Source organism: Corythoichthys intestinalis, chromosome 7, assembly GCF_030265065.1.
Source record: "Corythoichthys intestinalis isolate RoL2023-P3 chromosome 7, ASM3026506v1, whole genome shotgun sequence".
NCBI classification, from domain to species: Eukaryota; Metazoa; Chordata; class Actinopteri; order Syngnathiformes; family Syngnathidae; genus Corythoichthys; species Corythoichthys intestinalis.
Genome location: NC_080401.1, coordinates 59,683,355 through 59,705,808, shown reverse-complemented (window position 1 = coordinate 59,705,808; position 22,454 = coordinate 59,683,355). Strand labels below are relative to the sequence as shown.

At 40.0% G+C, this 22,454-nt stretch overlaps 1 protein-coding gene across 1 annotated transcript in view; it reads right to left on the bottom strand.

Moving 5' to 3' along the window:
• Window positions 1-22,299, bottom strand: part of LOC130918408 (alpha-2-HS-glycoprotein-like) — a 42,396-nt gene extending 20,097 nt beyond the window's left edge. Inside the window, exons 1-2 of the mRNA XM_057840089.1 lie at window positions 22,130-22,299; window positions 4,537-4,604 (exon numbers count right to left, since the gene is read on the bottom strand). Coding sequence (XP_057696072.1) covers window positions 4,537-4,604; window positions 22,130-22,299 — 238 coding nt within the window. The remainder of the gene's footprint in view (window positions 1-4,536; window positions 4,605-22,129) is intronic.
• Between the last annotated feature and the right edge of the window lie 155 nt (window positions 22,300-22,454).

The window sequence follows — 22,454 nt, the reverse complement described above, 5'->3', positions numbered from 1 at the left end:
TTCAAGGAAATCTGTAACAGGTATAAATCTGACGTGATAAGACTTAAATTGCATTCATCTATGGATAGATTAATCGCAATTCATTAAATTGGACGACTATCCCCTCATTGGCAGTGAGAGAGTTCATTTATTTTTTTAATGTGGGTTTGACTCAAGTCAAGCCAAGACTACAATCTGACATTATGAAAACAGCATTAATCTATGAATAGATTAATCGCAAGTAATTAAATTGGACGTTTCTTGCCGTCAACAGCAGCCAATGACCTCTTTTTTTTTTTTGGCTAGTATGATTTCTTGGTGTTGCTTTGACTCAAGTAAATCTGTTACATATTTGAATCTGACGTTATAACAACAGTTACATCGCATTAATCTATATATAGATTAATCGCAATTCATTAAATTGGATGACTATCCCCGTCAATAGCAGCCAACAACTTCATGTTTTGTTAGCATAATTTCTTTGTGTTGATTCGATTTAAGGGAATCTATAACAGGTTTAAATCTGACGTTATTAAAACTGTTTAATCGCATTAATCGATGTATATTTAATCGTAATTCATAAAATTGGACGTCTATCGCCGTCAATGGCAGCCAACGGCTTCATGTTTTTTTGGGATAATTTCTTTGTGTTGTTTTTGACTCAAGTAAATCAGTGACATGTTTGAATCTGACCTTTAAAAAAGTTTAATCGTGCTAATCAATGTATAGATTAATCGCAATTAAATTGGATGACCATGTTTGTGTTTGGTGGCAACTAATGATTTTTTTAGTCTAATTTCTTTGTGTTGGTTTGACGTCTGTAAACGGGGGTTTCCAGGGTAATCACAGGAAACAGGCAGAGGGCGCACTACAACAATGATTTCATTATTATCTAAAGACGTTCTTTTTGTTTTATTGTCGTGTACATTTTTTTAATTCCTGTCTCATCAAATATTATTTAAACATTTTTTTTCTTGACACCCTTTTGGACACTGCGATGCCCTTAGCATTTGCCTAGCTCACCCTACAGACCGCACGGGTCTGTATATACTTATGTCGCACTGATACCGTATCGGCGGGGGGGCGCGTGAGCACTTTGAATGCCAAGCAGCTATCGCTACTGACTTGCTCCAGACCAATGCAACCGGGCCAATAGCCGCTCTTAACCAATGCCGGGGCAGCTTTTTCATATGTAGGAAAAACAAACCAGGAGAAAAAATACAATGGCTGCATGCAAGATTTGCGGCCTGAAAGTTTTAAGAAGTGGCGTTAAATTGGCCAGTTCCAATACCTCGAACCTGATAAAACATTTGAAGATGAAACGTGAACAAACACAAAGAGTTTGAGGCTGCAACAGCAGCAATCTAGCAAGAGAAAGGGGGATGGACCGCAGCGACAAACCCTGGTCAGTTCACCTCGTAGGAAGGAGCAGTGGGACGCCAAGAGTGAAGCAGCAAGACAGATGCTCGGGAAATAAAAGCACCGAAATGACTGTATTTTCTGTAAGCCGCCCCTTGCCTACGTTGAAGGTCTGGGATTCCGGCTTTTTTAATGTCAGGTCTCAAGTCGCAAATACATTAGCGATAGGACTATCCCTGCACTCAAAATTAAAGTAACCAGGCATGTTTTAGAAAAGCTGGAGAGGCACCCTAGAGAGTCTCCCAACTTTCCGTGCTTAGCTTGACAGCCCATTGTGTGGACCTAAAAACATTTATGCTGGAGAAAGAATTGCCGCAGTAATTTGAGACCTGTTTCAAAAGTACCGTAGAAGTAAGCTAAGCAAAGTGGCTAAGTTGTGTGTGACAGAGACATAGGCTACGTTCATACTACAGGTCTTAATGCACGAATCCTATTTTTTGTCATATCCGTTTTTTTGGCGTGTCCGTTCAGACTGCCTTTATCCATTGAGACCGTTCAAGTATTACGCATGCGCACTAATTCGCAGTCCGACACGCGCTAAGCAAGAAGACCCGCATGCGCAGAACCATCTAAACCAGGGGTCGGCAACCTATGACACGCGTGTCAGCACTGGCACGCGAAGGGTTAACCAGTGACACGCGAGCGCATGGCAAAAAAAAAAAAAAAAAAAAAATGCGTGTTATGTTTATTGTCAGTTGTATCTTTATCAGTTGCTGAAGCGCCCCATCTTGTGGCCGTTTTATTTATTGGTTCTAAAACAGTAAAAGAAAAATGCAAATAGGAAGTTCTTCAAATGTGATTCAGTGTGTTTGTTACATGGCAGCTCCACTCTCACAACTTCTGTGGCATTTGTGTTTGTTAGAGCAACGTCTGTGAGTATTTTGTTGTCAAATTGAGAATTTCACTCTTTATATTGTCTTTAGGTTGCATGTTTGTGGGGAAATGTGTTTGATATTTCTAATTAAGAACTACTGAATACAGGCTAATTGTGTTTGCATATATGGATGGCATTTTTGTTATTTGCAGCATTGTTGCTGATTGCATGTATTTTTTCATTGTTTTAGTCTCACAAAAAAGGAAAGAGAGACATAAAGGATTACTGAAAACATCCGGCGTGTGAACCTTTTCATGTTTAGCTGCTTGGATAGCGGAAGCGAGCCCATTTACAATGCGCCTTTTTACCGGAAATCAAGGCATTTTCAGTTGCGCGCCCTGTTATTTAGGGGCTTTAGGGGACCGCCCCTCTCACCCACTCTGCCTGTGGCGTTATATGCGAGCAATAATGGATTTTGAGCACACCTCCAGCTCTTCCTCTATTTCTCGACTCCTGCGCTTGTCGGATTTTTTTCTCTGCGCGTTTAATTCAGCCCACGCTACTAACATGTCACGAAGCCGACCAATCAGAGAGCTGGCGGAAGTACACTGTGTTACCAATTGCACTTTTTGGTAATTGCAGTGGTTTCAATTCTGCACCGTAGTGTGTAGTAGACAGGCGATTAACGTGGCTTGTTGTCGTCGATTCGCCTGGTGCTTACTTCAGAGAGGTGGTGATGTGTATAAAAACGCAGTGACACGTTGCATGGCATTTTGCTGGAGACTTTTATTAATAAAACTAAAACCATCATGATACACAGCCACTTTTCACGGCGCTCTTCGCACAACTCTCTCTCTCAACACCTTGTTTCGCTGCCTCTCTTTTTCTCACCCTTAACTAGTAAGCCGGTCATACTGTCGGTAACAACTGGTTACTTCCGCTAGCTCTGTGCATTATGCCTCAAGAGCGTTGTGTGTGTGTGTGTGTGTGTGTCACACAACAAGTGTCAAACGCCACTATGAGACAAAACATGAAAATTCATGGAAGACTGGGCCAGGGATCACATTAAGGTAGGCATCTTTTGTATTTGTTATATAAAATCTAAAATTGTGCATAGAATTCACTGTTAGTGAACAAGACAAAGTAGTCGCCTGTTCTGACTTTGAAGGTTAAAACAGCCCGCTCTGTACTGTGAGAGACCTGCACTGAGAATAACGCTTGTTCCCGTTTTCTTGCTGGGTTGTGTGTGTGTGATATGTTTACATAAGATGATGCTCAAGTTTTGATATTTTCTACAATATACATTCATTTTTTTAGTTATTTGATAAAGAATGGTAGTTGTAAGATTTCAACGTATCTTCATGTTGTTTTCTTTGGAGTAAAATTACAGCTCTGTTGGATATAAAAATTCAGATGTGCGTCATTAATCTTGGTGTGGCACACTGATTGACAAGAAAATTTGAAAGTGGCACGCCACACCAAAAAGGTTGCTGACACCTGATCTAAACAAATGACAGACGTCATCCGTCATTCCAGGGATATCATATTTTGCTTTTCAAAAGGTGGACACAAATAGCAGACATAAATAATCCCCGTTTAGGCTTATATTCAAAGTTTATATGGATCGATAGCATGCACGCACTGTCCGTGCACGTCACACAGACATACGGGCAGTTTGTCCCGACTCTCGGCCGTGGAGGCTATGTTGAAATATTGCTCACTTGGAACAGAGAGAAAACTGAGCATTCTCAGGCTTATCCTCAACCCATTTTTATTTTTTATGACTGTTGTCAAGCTCAGCCCTTCCTCAAAAGCCGTGTTCACTGCAAGCTAGGCGCTAATAACGCACAGGTGCATCGCTACGGTAACGACTCTCTCGCTATTTGATGACGTAATTGCTGCATGAAATCCGATTTGCGGGACTGGACAGTACAGACCGCCACGACAGTCTGGAAAAATGTGGCCCAGATCGGATTTAGACCACATACGAAAGTGACCCAGATCGGATTTGAAATGGTCCCGTTCTATGCGACTTGTCACGTTCAGACCGTCAAGTTAATGCCTCACTCGAGTCGGAAAAACACGAAAAAATCGGATTCGTGCATTAAGACCTGTAGTATGAACGTAGGCATAGACTCACTCGTGCGTTGCTATAAACCAACCCAATTTGAGAACCGCAGTACTTGACCAAAAGCGTTTTTTGTTACTAAAACCAGGCAGGGAACTTAATGAGAAAGCAGCAACTTGTGATTTCATAATTGGAGAGATGGCACACAGTTCAAAGTTGCACAATCGGGCACAAGACATATAATATAAAAAGGTACCTGAAACGCAGCCAGCGATGCTAAAAAGATGCTTCCAGGGACCACTTTTCCCAATCGCTCCCGTGTCTCTTCACCGTAGACAAATGCAAACAACGCGGCAGAATGTACAGTTGTGAGGAATTTTGCACTGCACTCTGTTTAGTTTCACAAACCCTTATATTCATTTCTTTCAATGGGTGGAGCCAGCTCAACTGATCCACCCATGATGACGACAGGTAAAACACGACACTGTGACAGGGTAGTGTTCCGGGAGAAATTGACACACAAACAAACATCTGATTGAGCCAGGTTCAGAAGGCTGTGAAAGTTAGACACTATATTATGGTAACCATGTCAATCTGGTTTCACTATCAAAACCTGTTTGACTAATACAACCCCTAGCAAAAAGTATGGAATCACCTATCTCGGACGAACACTCACTCCGACATTATTATGTAAAACAAAACTCAGATAAAAAGCTTGAAAAAATAATGAACTAGTTGAAAAGGGCAACTCTTTAGCATTCAGAAACACTAAAGGAAATGAAGAATGAATCCCTATCTTCTGGATCGAATCAACAGAATGAACTAACCTCTGAATTATGAACTAGTCTACTGGATTTAATCAACATAACGAGCACATCGCCACGATGGACTATTGGGAAAATGAACAATCAAGGGGGATGGTTAATAAAAACCTTGTAATCACTAGTCAATCTGAATGTCAAAAATTGTTATTCGATTATTTTCTGCGTCCTATGGTATACTGGGGGCGGGATTCAATAAGCTTCGGCTTCTCCCGCCTGCCCTTTTCTTTTCGGGTTGAATTTATTGCAAACACATATAAATGCTGTATGTTTGTTAGGATTTGTCATGCCCGAAGGAAAAATAAAGAACGAAAGAAGAAGAAGAAAAACATTGTGGTGGTCAGTAAATGTTACTTTTATAGAGCAAGTGCAGGTAAATAAATATAGAATCACTTTGTTCTGAGGAAAAATATGGAATCATGAGAAAACAAACAAAGAAATAACAATCAAAACACATCTCTAGTATTTAGTTGCACCACCTCTGCCTTTTATGACAGCTTGCTGTCTCTGAGACATGGACTAGATGGGCGATTTCATCAATTTGGTGCCAACTCTCTTTGATTGCAGTTGCCAGATCATCCTTGCAGGTTGACCATTTTTTCCATTTCCACCACAGGGTTGAGATCTGGGCTATTTGCAGGCCACGACATTGACTGGATGGGTCTTTCTCCAAGGAAAGCTTTAACAGTTTTAGCTCTATGGCATGATGCATTGTCATCTTGGAAAATGACATATTTTCAATTGAAGGGATAAGAAAGCGGTCTAAAATTTCAATGTAAACTTGTGCATTAATTGAAGATTTGACCACAGTCATCTCTCCAGTGCCTTTGCCTGACATGCAGCCCCGTATCATCAAGGACTGAGGGAATTTTGATGTTTTCTTCAGGCAGTCATCTTTGTAAATCTCACTGGAACGGCACCAAACAAAAGTTCCAACATCATCACCTTGTCCAGTGCAGTTTCTTGACTCATCATTGAAAATAACCTTCATCCAGTCATTCACAGTCCATGATGCCTCTCCTTAGCCCATTGCGGTCTTGTTCTTTTCTGTTTAAGTGTCAATGATGGTTTCTTTTAACTTTCCTGTATGAAAATCCCATTTCCTTTAGGCATTTTGAACAGTTCTGTCACATACCTCGACTCCAGCTTCCTCCCATTTTTTCTTTATTTGTCTTGTTGTACATCTTCTGTTTTCAAGACATATGGCCTTTAGTTGTTTGTCATGGTGTTTGGATGTGTAACTTTAACAACTTTGCCATACTGGTTGTACTTGGTCCAGATTTTTTGATACAGCTGACTGAACAGCCCACATTTTTGGCAACCGTACGTGTAGCGTTAGCTTCTTCAAGAAGTTTGATAATCCTCTCCTTGGTCTCACTCAAGAGACATCTCCGTTGTTGGAGCCATGATTCTTGTGAACCCAGCAGCCCTCCAAGGTGTAATAACTGCACTGTTTTTAACTGCTGACTGACAAGTAGGAACGAAAATTGTCTGTATTTTCTACTCAAAATGGAGTGATTCCATATATTTTTTCTTCAGAATGGAGTGATTTCATATCTATTTCCCTGCACTTGCTCTATAAAAGTAACATTTACTGACCACCACAATGTTTTATATTCATTTCTTTTAGTGTTTCTGAATGCGAAAGAGTTGCACTTTTGAACTAATTCATTATTTTTGGTCTGAGTGAGTGCTCGTCCGAGACTGGTGATTCCGTACTTTTTGCTAGGGGTTGACATGAGTAAGAAAACAACAATTAGAGATATATTAATATAGTAATATCGGTACAGTAAAAATGCATCACTTTGAGTGTCTGATTAGTCGGGAGGTACACTAGAACTAATATTCACCAATTTAGGCCAGAAGTTATTCAGAACTGGGGATTAACAGTACCACAAATATGAGAACTGGACCCTGATCATTAAAGTATGCATGTAGGACTTTTACATTTTCAAAATTTTGGTCCAACAAAAAGGCATAGTTTTGAGTATGTGAGTAGTCAGAGAGGTAAACTAATAATGATAATAATGTTATGATCAAGAATACCATCCTTGTCCAGGATTTGTTCAGAAGTGTGGATTTACAGTACCACAAGAAAAACAAGGACGGATTGGCATATGGGGAAAAGTAAGTTGTAAAGTAAGTTCCACTTGTAGGTTGCCTTTGTCGTTGACGTCTTACTTGACTGTGTTGTGTGTTGTGTGTGTGGACTGTGGGCGGGGACATTACCGGGTGGCACTGCTGGCAGAATATTGTTGTCTTTTCAGCCCTTTCAATTTTAGGAACATTAATAACCGGGAAGAACTGTCAAAACAAGCCACAACCGGTTTTGCAAACGGTTAGGTAGCCGACGACAGAAAACAGCAGGTTCGTGACATCTTGACATCATGATCGTATGACGACTATAAATAGTTCATCAAGTTGTTCCTCCTATGTAAAGGCAGGAGAGTCATTTATTTATTTGCTTTTTTAAATGTACATCGTTAATTATGTTGCAACACGATAAAAGATGTGCCATAGATTTCACTCTCGCGGGGCTGCTTCGTAGGAGGCCTATTTTCAAAAAATCCAAATATTTTCAAAACCAAAGCTACTAGCGACCTAAAACCAAAACGGGCACCTACCTTAGGCATATGTGAGTCTCCACGAGCAGCATCAAAATTTTCAAAGTCGTTCCCTAATAAAATCCCAATTATTTTTTTAACATAACAAAATTTATAAAATGGCTATGAATTTCTCAAATGTTACACCAGATGTGCAAAAATCACCAAATGCAGGGATACTCACCTATATTTTCAGGATCAATAGCAATATCATTTTTTGCCCAAAATAGTGACTTACAGTGGGGCAAATAAGTATTTAGTCAACCACCAATTGTGCAAGTTCTCCTACTTAAAAAGATTGGAGAGGCCTGTAATTGTCAACATGGGTAAACCTCAACCATGAGAGACAGAATGTGGAAAAATCACATTGTTTGATTTTTAAAGAATTTATTTCCAAATTAGAGTGGAAAATGAAGTATTTGGTCACCTACATACAAGCAAGACTCCACTCTTTACCTGTATTAATGGCACCTGTTTTAACTCATTATCGGTATAAAAGACACCTGTCCACAACTTCAGTCAGTCACACTTCAAACTCCACTATGGCCAAAGAGCTGTCGAAGGACACCAGAGACAAAATTGTAGACCTGCACCAGGCTGGGAAGACTGAATCTGCAATAGGTATAACGTTTGGTGTAAAGAAATCAACTGTGGGAGCAATTATTAGAAAATGGAAGACATACAAGACCACTGATAATCTCCCTCGATCTGGGGCTCCGTGCAAGATCTCACCCCGTGGCGTCAAAATGATAACAAGAACGGTGAGCAAAAATCCCAGAAACACACAGGGGGACCTAGCGAATGACCTACAGAGAGCTGGGACCATAGTGACGAAGGCTACGATCAGTAACACAATGCGCCACCAGGGACTCCAATCCTGCACTGCCAGACGTGTCCCCCTGCTGAAGAAAGTACACGTCCAAGCCCGTCTGCGGTTCGCTAGAGAGCATTTGGATGATCCAGAGGAGGACTAGGAGAATGTGTTATGGTCAGAGGAAACCAAAATAAAACTTTTTGGTAGAAACACAGGTTCTCGTGTTTGGAGGAGAAAGAATACTGAATTGCATCCGAAGAACACCATACCCACTGTGAAGCATGGGGGTGGAAACATCATGCTTTGGGGCTGTTTTTCTGCAAAGGGCCAGGACGACTGATCTGTGTAAAGGAAAGAATGAATGGGGCCATGTATCGAGAGATTTTGAGTAAAAATCTCCGTCCATCAGCGAGGGCATTGAAGATGAGACGTGGCTGGGTCTTTCAGCATGACAATGATCCCAAACACACAGCCAGGGTGGCTTCATAAGAAGTATTTCAAGGTCCTGGAGTGGCCTAGCCAGTCTCCAGATATCAACCCCATAGAAAATCTGCGGAAGGAGTTGAAAGTCCGTGTTGCCCAAAGACAGCCCCGAAACATCACTGCTCAGGAGGAGATATGCATGGAGGAATGGGCCAAAAAAACAGCAACAGTGTGTGAAAAGCTTGTGAAGAGTTACAGAAAACGTTAGGCGTCCATTATTGCCAACAAAGGGTACATAACAAAGTAATGAGATGAAGTTTTGGTATTGACCAAATACTTATTTTCCACCACGATTTGCAAAGAAATTCTTTAAAAATCAAACAATGTGATTTTCTGGGTTTTTTCCACATTCTGTCTCTCATGGTTGAGGTTTACCCATGTTGACAATTACAGGCCTTTCTAATATTTTCAAGAGGGAAAACTTGCACAATTAGTGGTTGAAATATGTGAATGTAAAGTCAAATAAATTACGGGTCATTCAGAGGCCCCTATGCTCCTGAGGCCCAGGACAACATACTCGGTTGCCCCCCCCCCCCAACTTCCCTAAGAAAGAATCAGTGCAGAAGGTGATTAGTACGGTCTCGTTCTTCCAAATAATTGGTTCAAAAAGAACAAACCGGTCCCACCTGATTTGTCTCAACTGAGCAACCACTGCTATGTCAACAATTAGAAGAATAGTTTCTCTTTCGAGCTTGATTCCAGGTGAGTGCATTCTACGAAATTTGACCGACTCCAAATAATTTTGGCAACAAAGTGACACTCAATATAATTGAATAGATTTTAAGTGTTACAATTTTGATTAAAAAGTATTGAATACATGAACTTAATTTAAACCCAAAAAATTAAGTACATGTTGATAAAAGCAATAGCTGAAATGAGTTGGATGTAGCAATAGACAACACATGAGTTATATCACCAAAAAATATTTAGTAAATCTTACTTAATTTCACAAGGAAAGCTGATTTGTGTTAACTAAGAATCAGATGATTAAAAATAATAAAATAATTGACATTTACTAAATATCTGGGGGGAACTGATTCATATTTATTGATGATCAAGTAGAAATTGAGTTTTCATCGTTAATGACATGGGTGAAATTGATTCACATTTGCTAAATATATGCATAAAAATGATTTGGATTAAATAAATAAAATAAGTTATATCAACTCATATTATTATACTAATCTACTCAATAATATTGAGTGTCACTTTGTTGCCATCATTTTTATGGGTCTAATTCACGCAATAACCTGACCAAAATTAAGTAAACGGTGGCATGAAGAAACATCAACAGATTTCAATGTGTAAAACAGCAGTAAACATTTATTTGTGCACGTTTCAAGCCAAATAACAGGGCATAATTGCCACATATGACAATAATGTCATGGGAGCATTTCACAACATTGAAGTCTAACAATGCTGAAAATCAAATATAATAACACGTCACTTTAATCAATTAATAAGGAAGCAATAAACAACATTGAAGTGTAACAACAAAGGAAAATTCAACATATTAACATACACTTTTAACAATTAACAATGAAGCATTGAACAACACTGAAGTTTAACAATGAAGGAAAATTCAACAAACTAACACACTCTTTTAACAATTGGCATTTATTAACAATTCCCTTTTCATTTGCAAGGGTCACTTTTGTTAAGCCAGTCGTTTATTCCTCAGGCTGTTGACTTTTGGGCAGAGTTTTGTACTATCCAGCCCAAGGAAAGGTTTCTGGAACACTTCAAAAGTGTACAGTGTATCATAAAAAGTGAGTACACCCCTCGCATTTCTGCAGATATTTAGGTATATCTGGGACAACACTGACAAAATGACACTTTGACACGATGGAAAGTAGTCTGTGTGCAGCTTATATAATAGAGTTCATTTATTTTCACCTCAAAATATAGCCATTAATATCTAAAACCCTGGCAACAAAAGTGAGTACAACCCATAGAAAATATTTACACCCCTAAATGTCCAAATTGCTTGTCATTTGCCCTCCAAAATGTCATGTGACTCGTTACAGGAGTGCTGTCAGCATTGCTGCAGAGATTGAAGAAGTGGGGGGTCAGCCTGTTAGTGCTCAGACCACACTTACTTTTGAATTTGTTTCATCATTTAAAGATAGAAGTTTTGCCGATTTAGGAGCATTTTACATAAAAAGTTACTTAGGTTTGCTAGGAAGGTTCTCTACAACAGAGCCTAATCGCCGACAACATACAGTTTCAAATTCAAGATGTTTCTTTTTCTTCCACCATCATTATTTTTTGAATAATATTTAGCTGGTACCAAGTGAAAGAAGCTGGCCTCGTCTACGGATCATCAGTTAAACAGGGGTGTCCAAACTTTTTGCAAAGGGGGCCAGATTTGGTGTGGTAAAAATGTGTGGGGCTACCCTGGCTAATTTACGTAGAACAATATATTTAAACAAATTTTAGCAAGCCCTTCTGTGTGTTACATTTGCTTTATTTTTTTTTTTTCAATTCATAATTTCAACAATCTCGCCTTTGTGGCGTTCTCTTTCGACCCTCGGGCTCATGCGAAATACTGCTGCTGTGAAGTTAAACTAGCTGTCATGCCTTTTTGTTAAAAAGACTTACATAATTCATAAATTAATAAGTTAGTTAAAATGTAAATATTGTCGTCCAAAGAGTTCATCTAAAAATGATAGCGGGTGAGACCTCGCCTTTTCCAGCAAATGTGCATTTATGTTGAGAGCAAGAGCACCTGTCGCAATTAGCAGTCCTTGTCGCCAGCCTTTTTTCCTCCTTTCGAGCACGTTTCCAGACCTGTTAAGTTTCACGATTTGGTCGGGAGACTCCCGATTTTGACCCCAATGCTCACGCCTCACGATTAGAAAGCCAAATCTCCCGATTTTCCAAAAATGTCAATTTTTATTTTTTTTTACGTTTTTGTTTGTCACCGTTTTGTAACGATACCATTCGGCCCGATTCGGAAAGTGACCAACAACGAATAGCCTGGCCGTCTCCGACTTCCCTGCCCTCACTCCCCTTCAGAGCTGGAAAAGCCCAACCAATCATCTGACAGGGAGGGAAGAGGCGAAGCACCGCCGACTTCCCAAGATGCTGGCACTAATAAACCGGCTTTTAGACTGGTTCAAGTCTTTATTTTGGAAGGAAGAGATGGAGCTGACCCTGGTCGGCCTCCAGTATTCGGGAAAAAGGACGTTCGTCAACGTAATTGCCGTAAGTCTTACCTGCCAGCGATAGCTAACTAGCCTAATGCTAATAGCATTAGAGCTAATGATGGGAGAACGATGACGAGGAAGAAGTCGCTGCTTTACTCTGTGTTTTCGTGGATCAAACATCATGGAATATTAAACCACTGCGGTCCTACCCCCACAATATATGAATTTAAGTGAGAAAGCGTATCGTTACTTACTTGAAGTTTAATCATTTAGATTCGCTATTATGCTAAAGCTAAAGTGTATACTATACACTTTATTACATTATATCATTATTACTGTGCTGAAACAAAAAATATAAAGTTTCAATTCTAGGTTACAATTCAGTTAAAAAACTGCCATGACAAAGATACTTTTAAAAACAAATATGATTAATTTTCTAAATGATGTAATTAATGTTTTTAATCTTGCTGATTTAGTCTGACGAAACCCTAATTGGAGTGATGGTTGATGAGATGAAGAGGCAGCTGAGGAAGCTGATGTCCAAATTTGTGCAAATGGATGTGATCAGGAAAGCTGAGGATATCCTAGATGTTGATTACAGGAACAAGGAGAACTGGCATGACACAGGCAACATAGCAGTATCACATGATGCCAGACAATACATGGAGCAAGTTGAAGACTATCTCTGATGCCACCAAAAAGAGGTTCTTTGACAGTGTAGTTAATTTTTACACAAGTGTTGTGACCAAAATGAACTTGAAAAAAAATGGTTGCATTTTGTATTAGCGATTGTCGCGCGCGCGTCATCGGGGTTGGCAAACAGCCCTATTTGCAATTTCTCCAACTTAACAGGTATGCGTTTCTCAGCGCCTGTGAGGCACAAAGCATCACAAACTTGCTCTGCCGGCTAAGCCTTGGCTGGCCTTTGTCTTTTTACCACACATCACACAAGAAAAGTATGCCTTGTCTCTGAAGAGTTTCATTTTTTTTTGTTCGTTGGCTGTATACCAACACAGGTGACGTGTTGTGAGGACAGCACACCAGCTTCAAGATGATTTAATTTCTCGCTGCCATGTAATCTTGTCGTACATGTCAGCATGTCTTGCTTGGTAATATCGCATCACATCAAACTCTTTGAAAACAGCGACTGTCTCTTTGGAGGCAGACACAGTTGTTGCGTATTTTATTGAAGAAATAGTCCAATATCCACCTATCCTTGAAGCATCGGCCATCGCAGTCAACTTTTTTTTTTATCGATTGTCGCCATTTTAGAAAATTGGAAGGGTCACACGGGGTAATGTTGCTTAGAGTGCTGCTCTTAAAGTTTTTCAAAGTTTTGTGAGAATAGGCCGAGTTTCTATGGACAAGATAGTTGTAGATATCAGGGTAGCAGATGTCAGGCAGAGACGACGAAGACAGCAGGTCGAAAAATATCGCATCAAATATGGATCTGGCGAATGGATCGACCGAATCTTTTTCACATAACGCCTTTGATGCAACACATCCAATGAGTTTACAGCATCTGAAGGCACTGGGGCTTCCAAGAATTGCACTACAAATTAGACGATAAATTGAGACCATTGAGAATACGGACACACAATGACGGACAATATGGCGGCACAATACAGCGACACGTCATTCTGTGACGTTGGTGAGTAGGGTCTATAGACACCAATTACCAGATCCATATCTGATGCCTAAATTGATATTTTTCAACCCGCTGTCTTTGCCCTCTCTGCCTGACATCTGCTACCCTGATATCTACAACTATTTTGTCCACACAAAATCAGCCTATTCTCACGAAAGTTTAAAAAACTTTAAGAGCAGCACTCTAAGCAACATTACCCCGTGTGACCCTTTACTTCCAATTTTCTAAAATGGCACAATAGATAAAAAAAAAAGTTGACTGCGATGGCCGACGCTTCAAGGATAGGTGGATATTGGACTATTTCTTCAATAAAACACACAACAACTGTGTCTGCCTCATTTGCAAAGAGACAGTCGCTGTTTCCAAAGAGTTCGATGTGATGCGATATTACCAAGCAAGACACGCTGACATGTACGACAAGATTACAGGGAAGATAGGCAGCGAGAAATTATAGCAACAAGCTACAGCAGCAGTATTTCGCAAGAGCCCGAGTGTCGAAAGAGAACGCCACAAAGACGAGACTGTTGAAATTATGAATTAAAAAAAATAAAGCAAATGTGACACACAGAAGGGCTTGCTAAAATTTGTTTAAATATATTGTTCTATGTAAATCGGCCAAGGTAGCCCCCCGCATTTTTACCACACCAAATCTGGCCCACTTTCCAAAAGGTTTGGACACACCTGTTTAACTGATGATCCGTAGACGAGGCCAGCTTCTTTCACTTGGTACCACCTAAATATTATTCAAAATGTAATGATGGTGGAAGAAATAAGCATCTTGAATTTGAAACGGTATGTTGTCGGCGATTAGCCTCGCAATGATCTTAATTGTGCTTGTCAGCCCAAAACCCTCTAAATATATATTAAATGCATCTTACCAAATATAAAATGACTACTACATAATCCGTGGTAATCGTTTGGAGCCCGGTTTTCTCGTCGAATTACAGCAGTCCATCTCGCTCTCCTCTCCGGGTCTCTCGGAATACGGTAGAGTTTCGTCTCTCCGTCTATCTTCTCTGTTATTGCGACCGACCGCCACACACGCCTTAACCATTTTTATTATTAATGTTAGCGAGCAGAAAAACACGCCATAATAGGAGGAATTTACGTAGCGGTAATGCGTCAACACGACGAGTTGACGGACAATATGGCGCGGAGGCGTGGTTGTGACGTCATGTGAGTAGGGTCTATTGAGCTGCGGTATGACAAGACATGCTGCTTGCATTGAGCCGAGGAGAGAGAAGGTGATGGGAGATCAGGGATATATGTTGTGGGGAGCAGGTGCGCGAGGCTGAACAGACTCGGGTCTGGCGGCTGGATCTATCTTGGGTTTACAACACCCTGTGTCAAAAAATATAGCGCATCACTGTTTGAGGGTTCGATAAGCCCGGGGATGTGGATGGGGCAGGCACAGGATGTTTAGTTATACTGTTTTGTTGCTTAGCAGGCAGGCATAGCACTCTCAGTTGTATTGTATTGTAGCCTACATGGGACAATACATGGAAATTGTTTGTTTAAATTGTGTCACATCACATTATGGTCTGTTAAATTTAACTGTCCATCTCAAATTTTGAAGATTTACACTGTCATTGATTGCAAAGTGTTAGAAGTACAGCGTATGTTGTCGTGACAAGCCAGTTAGGGGTTAAGGGGTTAGGGTTTTCTTAAAGTGTGTACGACAGGCTGACAAAAAAAAGTCTTAAATAGCATTATTATGTGAATTAGAATCATATTTTGAGACAATTTGAATACATACAACAATTTGGCAGATGTCGAGAAATTAGTCTTTTAATCCACCCTTTAGCTACACCTTTGCTTGATGCGATCATAAACAAGATGAAAAAGGAATGTCAAACTTATAAAAAGACATCCACTGTGGGGGATGAATAATTTTGAACATAACTGTATGACCTGTACATATGAAGATGATCATAAAGCTGACTTTGACATTATGTATAACTGTGCCAAAAGCAGATTTTGCATTTTGGAGGTTTTAGGAGGTTTGACTGAGAAAAAAAAAATCAGGCTCCGTGCTGTCCTTTATTGTTAAGCTGTTCCCGCCATAAATTCTAGCCACTTTCACGCCTAGTCGCAACTCTCTTGGATCTGAAGACAACCAAATCGGAAACGGAAATATGGTTGTATGTTTGAGTGTCTGCTGTTTACAGATTGAATTCGGTGCCAAGAATGTGAGAATGTCGAGAAAGAAACAGGTCAGACCTGTATGCGTCCCTGGCGAGCACTCCTATCCGTAGCAGGAGAACGAGTCTTACCGTGCTCACCGCCAGGCAGGTTGCCAATCGGCGAAGACAATCGAAAACCCAGCCGCCGTGTGAGATAATCCGGGCTAGTTTTACGTGACTTTTCGCTTCGAAAAGTGGAAATAAGACTGAGATGCCAATTGGTTCAGGTTAGCGTGTCGGCTAGCTGTCATGCCTATGGGTTTGTTTACATTCTCCGAAGCCGGGGCAGGGAAATGACAAAAGCACGACTAACTACGGTGGCATAAAATATAGTTTGGGAGGTGCAAGAAGTGGACAGTTTTGACCATTATGGAGTCATTTTGCCATGTCGGACTGAATAAATGAATTTTTATTATTTCATATTCCTTTTAGCACAAGACTGTTATTTCTCATGACCATATATTTAGCAATTGGGGAAAAATACTTCAATAAAAAGAATATCAAGTAAAAATTTTGGAGTAGAGAGACTGAAACAATGACTTCTGAATCATTCCCTTTCAATGGGCTGAATTCTAAATCAAATGAAACCATGACCCTGCTGACGTCATCCTCCTGTTGGGGAAGCTAGAGACCTATAATGGTCGGCGTGGCTAAACAACGGATTAAAAGACTAATTTCTCGTCATTTGCGCTTTGCCATATTGTTGTATATAGTTGAATCGTCTCAAAATATGATCCTAATTCACATAATGATGCTATTTAAAACTTTTTTTTGTCAGCCTGTCGTACGCACTGTAAGAAAATACTTAAATGTAGTTACAGTGGGGCAAATAAGTATTTAGTCAAACACCAATTGTGCAAGTTCTCCTACTTGAAAAGATTAGAGAGGCCTGTAATTGTCAACATGGGTAAACCTCAACCATGAGAGACAGAATGTGAGGGAAAAAAAAAACTGAAAATCACATTGATTTTTAAATAATTTATTTCCAAATTAGAGTGGAAAATAAGTATTTGGTCACCTTCAAACAAGCAAAATTTCTGGCTGTCAAAGAGGTCTAACTTCTTCTAACAAGGTCTAACAAAGCTCCACTCGTTACCTGTATTACTGGCATCTGTTTTAACTCATTATTGGTATAAAAGACACCTGTCCACAATCTCAGTCAGTCACACTCCAAACTTCACTATGACCAAGACCAAAGAGCTGTCGAAGGACACCATGGACAAAATTGTAGACCTGCACCAGGCTGGGAAGACTGAATCTGCAAATCCATTTTCAGAGCCCGTCTAATATAACAATATACAGTTTGATTGGGAGTTTGTGTTGAAAGGAGACTGTTATATGAATAGGTTAATGGTTTCTGTATAAAAAGAAATGAGACAATTTTACTATCGAACAATAAGTACTATAATGCTTCTCCAAACCACAAAACGGACACCATGACACTGATTAGCGTCATCGCTAACTAGTTTAGCGATCCGTGCTAAGTAGTAACATCTCTCTCATCAACAAATATGAACAACACAATTAGCTTCATTTACACACCTCTGACGGAGGTTTAACGACACAAGGCAGTAACTCTCAACACTTTGAAATACTATTGATTCAGCAGCTCAACCTGAGAGTAGCAGTGAACTCTCTCTCTTGCTTTTTTTTTTTTCATCAAATCACTGGCCATAGACTTCACTATCACTGGACGAGACCGCTCCTACAGACATTCCACCACGCCTTCCCGTAGGGGGGCGACCCAGGCAGAACGTTGAGTTGTCTTTTACTGCGATAAACTCAAACACACACTGCGTTCTAACGCCGTATTTAGGCGGAAACAGGACGAAATTTTTAGTGCATACAACCAGCAGGAGTGTCTCGAGAGTGATTTGGTCGAGGATTCAAGGTCATTATTATGTAAAATAGCACCATCCATGCACTTTGAAACTGAAATGAATGGGAAAAAATTAGCATAACTTTAGCTTGAAATATTTACGTAAAAGGAATGATAACTGCTTGGGTTTTTTTGTTTTTGTTTTTGCTTTTGACCAAGAATCTAGACTGTTTTACGTTCATATCTATAGAAATTCCGGGATTTATGCATTTACTTACAAGAATTTTCAACTTAAAAACTTGTTTTGTGACGGCCGCCATGGTGGATTTTGTATCTACCGTAATTTCTGGACTGTAAAGCCGCCTGATTATTATTATGGAATTTTATTGTCATCATCATCGGTATCATTGACAATCATTGCAATTACAAAATGTGATATGATTTGCCCGAAGGAACCGAAAAAGACGACAAAGGCGGACGAGATAAAACATATGCTTATCAGTTTCCCGTCCCCCATTATCAGCCGCATCGACCAAATTTAAGCGGATTTTGGAGATATATGCCGTACCTGACTATAAGCCACAGGTACTGTATCCATATCTTAACATTGGGTATTTACTAGGACTGTCAAACGGTTAAAATTTTTTATAAGTTAATCACAGCTTAAAAATTACAAGTAATTAATCGTAATTAATCGCAATTCAGACTATCTTTAGAATATACCATATTTTTCTGTAAATTTTTGTTGGAATGGAAAGATAAGAAGACTGATAGATACATTCAACATACTGTACATAAGTACTGTATTTGTTTATTCTAACAATAAATCCACAAGATGGCATTAACATTATTAGGCAAGGCAAGGCAAATTTATTTATATAGCACAATTCAAAACAAGGCAATTCAAAGTGCTTAACATCACACGAAGATCATAAAAATCACATTTAAATCAATACAACGTAAAAACCAAGACAATCAAAATCGGAAATAAAATATTATACATAAAAATCGCATTTAATAACAAATACAAATAAATAAATACAAATAAAACAAAAACTACTACTAATAATAATTGAAATCAGCAATGGAGATAAGCACAAGAGGAATAGAAAGCAAGTAGATTGAAATATATAGACAGTTATGGATATGCAGTGCTAAACAAAAGCGTTTTTAGCCCTGATTTAAAAGAACTAACAGTTTGAGCATACTTCAGACGTTCGGGTAACTTGTTCCAGAGGTGAGGAGCATAATAACTAAATGCTACCTCACCCTGCTTGGTTCTTGTTCTTGGAATATGCAGAAGACCCGTTCCATACGACCTTAGGGGTCTAGATGTCTCATAGGAATCTAACAAGTCAAGCATGTATTTTGGTCCAAGGCCATTAAGTGTTTTGTAGTATTTTATAGTCTATCCTTTGACTCACTGGAAGCCAGTGTAGCGATTTCAAAACCGGTGTAATGTGGTCCAGCTTCCTTGTATTTGTGAGGACTCTGGCTGCAGCATTCTGTACTAGCTGCAGCTTCCTGACTGATTTTTTTTATCAAGACCCGTAAATATACCGTTGCAGTAGTCCAATCTGCTGAAAATGAATGCATGCATAAGTTTTTCCATGTCTTGAGTCAGAAGCCCCTTAATTCTGGTTATATTTTTTAGGTGGTAAAAAGCGGATTTAGTGACGGACTTTAGATGGCAATCAAATTTTAGGTCTGAGTCAATAATTACGCCAAGGGTTCTGACTTGATTTGTAGCTGTAAGTGACATTGTGCTAAGTTGGCTGCTTATCTTTGACCTTTCCTTTTTTGGCCCCAAAATGATCACCTCTGTCTTCTCCACATTTAACTGGAGAAAATTTTGGCACATCCATTCATTGATTTGATGAATGCATTTACTCAGGGAGACTAAGGGACTATAATCATGTGGGGACACAGAAATGTACAGTTGTGTGTCATCTGCATAGGCGTGATAGGAGATGTCATACTGTTCCATTATCTGAGCTAACGGAAGCATATAGATGTTAAATAAGAGTGGTCCAAGAATTGACCCTTGAGGGACTCCACACGTGAATTTGGTTCGTTCTGACTGATAGTTTCCAATTGACACAAAGAAATCCCTATCATGTAAATAGGATGTGAACCACTGAAGTATAGTGTCAGTAAGCCCTACCCACTGTTCCAGTCTGCTGAGTAGTATGTTGTGATCAACCGTGTCAAATGCGGCGCTGAGATCCAATAGTAGCAGAACAGATGATTTGCCTGCATCGGTATTCCGACGAATATCATTTAGGACTTTGATAAGCACGGTCTCGTTGCTGTGTTGTGGCCGAAATCCAGACTGAAATGAGTTAAAGATTGTTTTGCATCATAAAAGTCTGGATCTGTTCAAACAGAACCCTTTCGATAATTTTCCCCAGGAATGTCAGATTTGATATCGGCCTGTAATTACTAATGGTTGAGGCATCCAGATTAGGTTTTTTTAGGAGAGGTTTTATTACTGCAGTTTTTAAAGTCTGAGGAAACTCTCCTGTTTGGAGAGAAGTATTTATAATCTGAAGTATGTCCGGAGCTATGCAATGAAAAACAGTTTTGAAAAAGTTTGAAGGAAGGATGTCAAGGCAGCATGTTGTGGGCTTTAATTTTGACACAATTTCTGTTAAAGTGGAATAGTCCAAGAGGCTAAACTGTCTAAACTTGACGTGGGGGACATTTTGGGAGGCATTTAGTGTAACATTTGTTAATCTGGAGTTGCACACAGTCTGTCTAATCTTTAGTACTTTGTGTGTAAAGAATGCTGCGAAATTATTACAGGACACCTCAGATGCCAATTCCTGAGGTATTGATGCTTGTGGGTTTGTCAGTTTGTCAACAACAAAAAATAGTGTGCGAGTATTGTTGGTGTTTCTACTAATGATCTCTGAAAAACATGACTGTCTAGCATTTTTCAGTTCCTGGTTGTATTTGCGAAGACTCTCTTTGTAGATATCATACAAAAACTAGGAGTTTGTTTTTTCGCCATCTGCGTTCTGCTCGTCTACAAACTTGCTTTTGTTTTATAGCTAGTATGCATTTCTCCAGGGTGAACTCTTCTTTCTTGACAAAGTTTTTGTCTTAATCGGGGCAATAGTGTCCATTACAGTTATCACACTGGAACTCAAACTATTTACAAGTTCTTCCACTGGAGGTGTTGTAGGGGTTAATGGTGAGGCATAGGCCTGTGTGAATAACGCACAAGTGTTATCACTTATGTAACGCTTCCTAATCACCTCTGTTTCCCTTTTCAGAGGATGGACAGGGGTGGTCATTTTAAACATAATGCAGTAGTGATCAGACAGAGCAACATCATTCACTGTGACCTCAGAGATGTTAAGACCTTTGGATATTATTAAGTCCAGTATGTGCCCTCTGTTATGTGTTGGAACTGTGTCATGCTGAGATAAACCAAATGTATCCAAAATATTTAAAAGCTCTCTAGCACATCCTTCTTCAGGATTATCAACATGAATGTTAAAGTCACCCACTAAAACAACACAATCAAAGTCCATGCAGACGGAAGACAGTATTTTGGTAAGCTCATCAAAAAACATTGTTTTATACTTCGGTGGTCTGTAAATTGTTACCAAGGCAGCTCTGCAAGGGCTTTTTAGCTGAATGACAATATACGCAAAGGAATCAAACTGACCACATGAAATATTCGTGCATTGAAAACTGTCCCTGATCAGACTGGCAACCCCACCTCCTTTCTTATGGGTTCTTGGTGCACTAAAGAAATTGAAGTTTGTGGGGGTTGCCTCAATCAGAACTGTCGAACTCTTATCTTGATCTAACCAAGTTTCTGTTAGGAACAACATGTCAAGGTTATGTTTGCTGATAAAATCATTAATTAAGAAAGATATGCCAGCTAAAGATCTAATATTTAGCAGAGCTAATTGGAGATGCCAGACTGGATTCACTGGTGAGTTTTGGGAATGACATACTATGCTTAACAGGTTGGCAGAGTTGATTGAACGTTTTTTATTTCTCACCAGTCTAGCCCTTTTTTTGTTGTTTATCACCACTGGGATTGTTGAGCATACATACTGTACTCCATAAGGCCCCGGCTTTTGCTGGGACAGAACAGTCTTTGTAATGTTGTCACAGCCTGGACCCGGTGCACATCATATTAGTGTCACAAACATGGCTTCCTCCATAGAAGGATAATACCGTGTAGTTCCAGAGTTGTAGTGCTTTGGCTTTGCCCCGAGAGAATTCCAGGGGAGGCTGGTTGGTTTGTTGCCATCTTCCCCTGGCACCTGTCGGGTGTGACAGGTACAGGGTGGAAGCGAAGACATGAACTTGAGAACATCAAGAGACTGGTTAACCTTGCTATCTAGATCCATGGAGTCCCAATCAGGTTGACTCCTTATTCCATCTAAACTAAGTCGTCGGCGGGGTGGCTTCCGGGACTGTGGGGATTTAGGCCTTGATGAGGCCTTAGCCTGACTGAGTCGGCGGAGTGGTGGCATCTTGGAGTGTGAGGATTGGGGGCTGGATGGGGCCTTATCGTGGAGTCGGCGGCGTGGTGGCATCTTGGAGTGTGAGGATTTGGGGCTGGATGGGGCCTCGTCAGCAGAGGATTGCACAGTCGGGTGGTTCTCCTCCTGTTGAGCTGATGGAGCCG